This window comes from Pterocles gutturalis, unplaced genomic scaffold, assembly GCF_000699245.1.
Source record: "Pterocles gutturalis isolate BGI_N339 unplaced genomic scaffold, ASM69924v1 scaffold16442, whole genome shotgun sequence".
In the NCBI taxonomy this organism is placed as follows: domain Eukaryota; kingdom Metazoa; phylum Chordata; class Aves; order Pterocliformes; family Pteroclidae; genus Pterocles; species Pterocles gutturalis.
In genome coordinates this window covers 20,748-27,970 of record NW_010113083.1, presented here as the reverse complement: position 1 = coordinate 27,970, position 7,223 = coordinate 20,748, and the positions used below count along the sequence as shown (strand labels likewise).

General features: G+C 51.0%; 1 protein-coding gene across 1 annotated transcript; it reads left to right on the top strand.

The window, feature by feature from the left end:
* Positions 1 to 688: 688 nt before the first annotated feature.
* On the top strand, positions 689 to 5,275 carry GLUL (glutamate-ammonia ligase). Its single transcript, XM_010074323.1, has 6 exons — positions 689 to 880; positions 2,092 to 2,253; positions 2,663 to 2,809; positions 3,272 to 3,399; positions 3,581 to 3,780; positions 4,847 to 5,275. Exons 1-6 carry the CDS (start codon positions 715 to 717, stop codon positions 5,163 to 5,165), a joined length of 1,122 nt encoding a protein of 373 aa, XP_010072625.1. The 5' UTR covers positions 689 to 714; the 3' UTR covers positions 5,166 to 5,275.
* Positions 5,276 to 7,223: the final 1,948 nt, after the last annotated feature.

Here is a 7,223-nt window from a genome sequence, read left to right as displayed (position 1 = left end):
TGCTGGAGTGACTTTCCAAGTCACTGCAAATTTCGAAATCATTTGCATTTCGAAGGTCTTGCAGATGCGCGTGGGTCCTGGCTGCCCTGGCCCTGACACCCGTGGGCTGGCTGTGCTGGGCTTGGTGGGGGTGCTGGAGCTCTCGCTGCCTGGGAGCAGAGCCCCTGCAGCCTCCCCACTGCCTCCGGGGTTGTTCAGGGGTTGTTTGTGCTGTGTGCTGCTTGCTTTTGCATTGCCTCGTATAACTTCAGAGCAGCTGATCTGGGAAGGCAGCTGGGGCTGGCAAAGCCCTCCTTGCTGAAGCGAGGATATTAAGAAAAGCCTGGCTAAGCTTTCCTTCTGCATTATTGGCCTTGCTTTCGGTGAGCGTGGAGGTGAAAAGTTCACATAGGGCTGAGAAAAACTTTTGAAGGCTGTTGCTTAGTTGGTAAGACATAGTTTACTGGCAGGAGTTTGGGTATTAATGGGATGCTTTGAAGGCATCGCTTCTGGAGCAGGGTTTTCCTCGCTGCCTGCGTCCGCCTGAGCTGCTGTGTTTACTTCCTGCAGAACGGCATGGGACCGCTGGAGATGGCAGCCAGCCCCGTGGCCGAGCTGGCTCGTGGTCCTCCCTGGCTGGGGGTGTGAAAAATGGGGGAGCGCAGGCAGGGGCTCAAGGTTGGGGTTGGTTTTTTGTATCCTCCCTGCAGGTCCCCCCTCATCCGCTCCGCAACCATGGCCACCTCGGCGAGCTCCCAGCTGAGCAAAGCCATCAAGCACATGTACATGAAGCTGCCGCAGGGGGAGAAGGTCCAAGCCATGTACATCTGGATCGATGGGACGGGAGAGCACCTCCGCTGCAAAACCCGCACGCTGGACCACGAGCCCAAGAGCCTCGAAGGTGAGCAGGAAGGTAGAGGCAGCTGTGCTTGGCTGCTCCGGTGAAAGGATGCTATTTCTCCCTTTTTATGGCAGAAGGATGGTATTTGGGGAAGACACCGCTCCTTATTCCCTCCCAGTTATCTCCTACCCCAGATACCCCAGGGGGGATGTTCCCAGCTCTCCAGATGTGGAGTTTCAGTGAGATGCTCCGGTTTGGGAGCCTGGCCCTGGCGCTGCCCCTGCTGTGGAGGGGGCTGTTGGCAGGGGCTGGGGGCTGTTGGCAGGGGCTGGCAGCCCATTGACTCTCAAGTAGTTGTTTTGGCCGGAAGTAGTTTGGCAGAAGAAAGTGGAGGGGAAAGAATGGAGCTATCCGGTGTAATTAAGAGCTTGTGTCCCTCAGAACAAACAGTCCCAGCTTACACAATAATAGCATTAGGATTTTCCCCAGGTTGCCATGGTGCTGGCTGGAGACAGTTATGAAATGAAAATACTCTGTGTGACTGAGCAGAATTATATCTTTTTTTTTTTTCTTTTTTTCTTCTCCTTTCCCTTTTTTTCCTCTAAGGGAGTGGTTGGCACAGCTCCTTTTGAAATCTTTGTGCTTCCCATCCTCCCACTTTCCCCCCAGGATGTGGAGGAGATAACATTGCCTGGGTGGAGTTTGCTGTTGCTCCTGCTGGGCTTTGACCTGGAGGGCAGCGCACAGCCGGGAGGGGTGGGCGAGGGGGCCATGCTGCCCATACTCCTCCTCCATACCAGACTCTACCTATACGCGATTTGGTTCTCCACCTTCTCCAGGCCATGCAACATGAATAAAAGGTGTTTAGTGGCTCCCCTCATTCCTATAGCTTGAAGGTATCATGCTCTACCCTCTTCCCGCTTGCCTAGCCCCCCCTGTGAGGAGACGGGGTGCTCTGCTCATCCCAGTGGTTGTTGCGACATGGGAAACATCCTCAGTGCTGCTTGGTCCACTTGGTCTTGGCCAGCAGCCCAGCTCCTTGTGTTTCCCAGGGTGGCTGGGGAGTTGCACTCCCCTGTTTTTTTGCTTGTTTTTAATTTTTTTTTTCTTCCCCCATTTGGAACCAAATCAGCTGAGCTGGGATTAAGATATTGTAGGCTTGTTTTCTATAAGCATCTTCACCTCTGTAATACTGGAGGGTGGTGGGGAGCCCATCCTCCTGGTGACCAGGGACCCTGGGTCACTGTGGCTTGTTCCTCTCTCCCCTCTAGATCTCCCGGAGTGGAATTTTGATGGCTCCAGCACTTTCCAGGCTGAAGGCTCCAACAGTGACATGTACCTGCGACCAGCTGCCATGTTTCGGGACCCTTTTCGCAAGGATCCCAATAAACTAGTTCTCTGTGAGGTCTTCAAATACAACCGCCAGTGTGCAGGTGAATGGACCTTCTCTCTTCTGCTGGTGGAGGTGGTGTTTCTGGGGAGAGGAGAGGGAGACCTAGCCAAATAGGTGCTAAGATTTGTGCCCTTAGCATCCTGCATGAGACAGAAATAATCCCTGCCCTGAAAGTAAAAGGCAAACAAAGTGCTGATGGTGGAGAAAGAGGTGGTCCTGGGATTCTTCACCAACACTGTTGGGATGCAATCTGTAAATAAAGTGGAAATGAGGAACGAAGATGGAGATGCTTCAAGGCCAGGTTGGATGAGGCTTTGAGCAACCTGGGCTAGTGGAAGGTGTCCCTGCCCATGGCAGGGGGTGGAACTAGATGATCTTTAAGGCCCCTTCCAACCCAAACCATTCTGTGATTCTATGCTAATAAGCCTCATGTTGCTTTTCTGTTCTAGAGACAAATCTCCGGCACACCTGCAGGCGGATTATGGATATGGTGTCCAACCAGCACCCCTGGTTTGGGATGGAGCAGGAGTACACTCTTCTGGGGACAGACGGACATCCGTTTGGCTGGCCTTCCAACGGCTTCCCTGGACCCCAAGGTAACCTCTCGGGGGTCTGCACTGGGCCAAGGCAGGAGTCCTTAATGCTGTGTTTGAACTGTGACGTGGCTTCAGGCAAGCTGAAAGATTTGAGGTGTTCCTAGAGCTGAAGGTAGACAATAGCAAGCAGGATATTGGCAAGAACTAACCCATGAAATTGAGATCGTTACAGAAGGGCTAAGGTGGCAATCGGCTGCATCCAGATTTGCTGTTTGGGTTGTTAACCTGCAGGTGACTTAAACTCATAGCCAGGGCCACAAAGCACAAGCTCAGACGATCAGAGGGACTTGTTCTCCATCAGTGCTCTGCTCTGCTAGTGCTTCCATGAAAAACAAGATTTTGTGGATTTTCCACACATCCTGAGCTCTTTGAGCTCAGTTCTTCCCTCTGTGTGCTCTGTTTTTGCTGGGTTTGAGCTTTTTCCTTCTGGAAACTCACATTTCCCTTGCTGTGCCATTGCAGGTCCATACTACTGTGGTGTAGGGGCAGACAAAGCCTACGGCAGAGACATTGTGGAGGCCCACTACCGAGCATGCCTTTACGCTGGCGTGAAAATTGGAGGAACCAATGCAGAAGTGATGCCAGCCCAGGTAAATTGTTTTATGTGCCTCATGGAATGAGATAACTACAGAAAAATCCCAGGCAGCGGGAGCTTTTTGCTGCCTGCTCCGGGTTGTATAGTTTTATCACGGATCGGAGCATAAGGGGGTGGGAAGTGCCTCACAGGGAGTGTCCTCACACCACTGAGCTGGTGACTCCTCCTCCTTGTAGTGGGAGTTCCAGGTGGGACCATGCGAAGGGATTGAGATGGGCGATCACCTCTGGATTGCACGCTTCATCCTCCATCGGGTGTGCGAAGACTTTGGTGTCATTGTGTCCTTCGATCCCAAACCCATCCCTGGGAACTGGAACGGTGCTGGCTGTCACACCAACTTCAGCACCAAGAACATGAGGGAAGACGGAGGTCTCAAGTAAGTTGGTTTTGGGTTTTTTGTTTTGAGATGGGTCAGTAGTTTCTGTTTGCTAGGTAGCAGGCTGGACTTGGTAGCAGTGAGCTTTTTGCAGAGCTTTTGCTCTCACGGGAGATGTCACTCTGGTGATTGGCATTATATTTGAGCCTTTCTTCTGGATTTTTTTTTTTTTTTTTGTATGATGATATACTCCCATCTTGATGTTGGGTGGGAAATTCAGCCAGCAGTACAGCTCCATCAGTGTTGTTGGAAGCATGGGTGGCCGAGATGCAGCGATTCATAACAGGCTGTCCAGCTCTTGATCTGCCAACACTGCAAACAAACAAATGAACTTGATCTAGGCCTTTTTTTGTATAACCATAATCATAGAATCACAGAATGGTTAGGGATGGGAAGGACCTTAAACATCATTGAGTTCCAACCCCCCTGCCGTGGGTAGGGACACCTTCCAAGGACTATTTGCTTCTGTGTAGAGCAGGCTGTGGAAGCTAATGCCATGTTTTCTTAAACAACAAGATCCTGGAAATGCAGAACACTGGTTCCCTTGTGGGACTGATGTGCTGAGTGCAGGCAGGGACCCTATAGCACCGGGCTGCCGTGGAGTTCTGAAGGGGTTCCTCCTGGGAGCTGTGTTTTCTTGCCTTTATCTTGGTGATGCCCTGAGATAATGAGCCAAGCTGTGACCGTGTGAGCTTCCTGAATAGAAACTTCGGTGTTGAGAAGTCTCCCCTCTGAGAGCAGGTTCCCCAGTGGCAATGTGCCTGTGCGATGTGGCCGTGGGTCAATCTCGTGGTGTCCCACAGACAGCACTCCTGAGGGACGCTGTGGGACTTGGCCACGGGGATCCTTCTCCAAGAACCAGCCTGGATCAGTGGTAGGAGTGGAGAGAAGCCCCATGCTAAGATGATCAGAAAAGTGGGTTTTAGGGCATAAGGCTTCATCATGAAGTGGCCTGGGGACAGTGACGGATCTGTTGTCACCTTGACGCAACAGTCAAAATTGGCTCAGCTTGTGCCATCCATCAGACAGTCACCGTCTCTTCCCCTCATCCTTGCTCCCTTTGCAGGCACATTGAAGAGGCCATCGAGAAGCTGAGCAAGCGTCACCAGTACCACATCCGTGCCTACGACCCCAAAGGGGGGCTGGACAATGCCAGGCGCCTGACAGGTTTCCACGAGACATCCAACATCAACGAGTTCTCCGCTGGCGTGGCCAACCGCGGCGCCAGCATCCGCATCCCCAGGAACGTGGGCCACGAGAAGAAGGGCTACTTTGAGGACCGCCGGCCCTCCGCCAACTGTGATCCTTATGCTGTGACAGAGGCTCTCGTCCGCACGTGTCTCCTCAACGAAACCGGCGACGAGCCTTTCGAGTACAAGAACTAAGCGGACTGCGCCCACAAACACCACCTTCCCCCCACACTTCCCGCACCCCTAAACTTCCCTCCTAGATGTAATCCCGAGGGTACAAGATAACACATTTTGTGTCTCAGTAACTCTTGTTGTCTTCAGGTGGGGAGGAGGGCGAATTTAGTTTTATCGATGTCTGTCAGAAGACGAGAGGAGGAGAGGGTGTTAGAGAAATTTTAACCACTGTTTTTTTGGTTTTTGTTTTTGTTTTTTTGTCTAATTCATGTGTATATCTGATGGGATCCAGTGGCTTCCAGGGACAGACTGAGCACACAAAAAGCAAGTAGGCGAGTGGAAAGCTTAGAACTGTATCTGACTCCCCCAGGAATCAAATTTGGGGTGTTAGCTTCACTGCTGGCTCTCTGCAGGCTAATGGTTCTCTGAGGTTGGTGCCCTTCTGTCGAGAAGGGAAGACGGGAGCTGTGATGGAGCACTGCATGCTCCCACCTGTATGGTGTGATGGGGAGATCTTCATCCTCTGAGGTGTCTGGGAATCTTCTGGCATGGAGCTCAGTGTAGGAGTGTTGAGAAAAACTCTTGGTTCTGTCACTGGAAGTCAACTGGTCTCTGGCTCATAACACAGAGTGAAGTAGTATTTTTCTATTTAAATATAAAAACAAAAAAAAATTATATATGAAAGTGGGTTTTTTTAAAAAAAAAAAAGAAATGATGTTCCAATGGCTCACCTGGGCAGGTGCTCCTGAGGATGCTGTCAGATGTCAGAGGGTCTCCAGGTGGGACCGAGGGTGAGCTTGGAGGGCTCAGAGGAGGAGACTCAGATGAGAGTTGTTTCAGCATGGAGTGGAGTTTGCAGGAGGCGGTTCCCAGACCCGGGAAGCCCACATAAGGATTTATCCCTGTAACTCGAGCAGCCACAATGCACTCGTGAGCATGTCGATCAACAGGAGGAAGGTGTCCTGAACGAGGAGTTGACCGGTCAACTTAAGCGCGTTCCGGACAGAGCTGTGGGTGTGTTACTGTTCCAGCAGGGCTAGCATGTCACTAAAGCAGGGCTTTTGATAAAGGAAAAAAAAAGGCTTAGATTTTTTTTTTTTTCTTAATCCATGATGTTCTTAGTTTCTAAAACTGAATGGTTTGACAGAGACTGTTGATGTCACTGTTGTGTCCTGGCTCTCAGGCTGCCTGTCACCCAGGTGTGATGGGGGCTAGGAGAAGGGAGAGGCAACCAGTCCCTCCCAGCCAGCCCCGGCACCTCCCAGCTCATGTTGGGGGTTCAAACGTCTGGGGATTTTACACTTGGGTATCTTAGATGGTGCCAGTTATATTCCGTTGCATTTGGACTTCTTCCGAATAGGTTTTTTTTTATAATAAAAAAAAAAGAAAAAAAGAACAAAACCTTAATTCTGACTCCTGCCTCCTTTCTGTGATTCATCCTGGGACCTTCTTTTGTACGAGTGGTGCCTTCACCAGCTGAAGGGAATTTGACCCTGAGAGTGGGTAGGCTTTGGCTTTTCTTTTGTGGGGTGGGGTTTTTTGGGGGGTCAGGGGTCTTGGAACCCCTATGTGCTCCCTGGGAAATGGGGTTTTGTAGGTGGCCGTTGATCCTCTGGTGGGTGCCGGTCCAGCTGTGACTGGAGTTGGGTTCCCTTGGTATGGGGAAAGGATGGGGCTTGTGGGTGTCCATAGGGAGGGTAGTGAGGTAAGTACAGGGGTTGGTGCATCTCCCCAGCCTCCCCACACAAATTCTACAGGATGTAGAAATCCTACAGAAAATAAAATTCCAGTCATCTTCATTAAAAAAGGGGCTTTGTGGAAGAGGAATCTTTCCCAGTCTCCCTATGGAGAAAATGCTGCTCATCCACCCTTTAGAAAAGTAAGCAAGGTAGTAGTAATGTGTCTTGTTGCTCCCCAAATCCTTTATTTAGTTTGTGGTGCTACTTCCCACCTCCCCAAGAGGTACTTTCTTCAGGGGTGGATGCTTTAGCCATTCTCATCTTTAAATATGGATTAACAGCACACGAGCATCCTACTGGGCTGATGGGGCTGTTCCTGTGATCACGTTTTTGTGGAGCA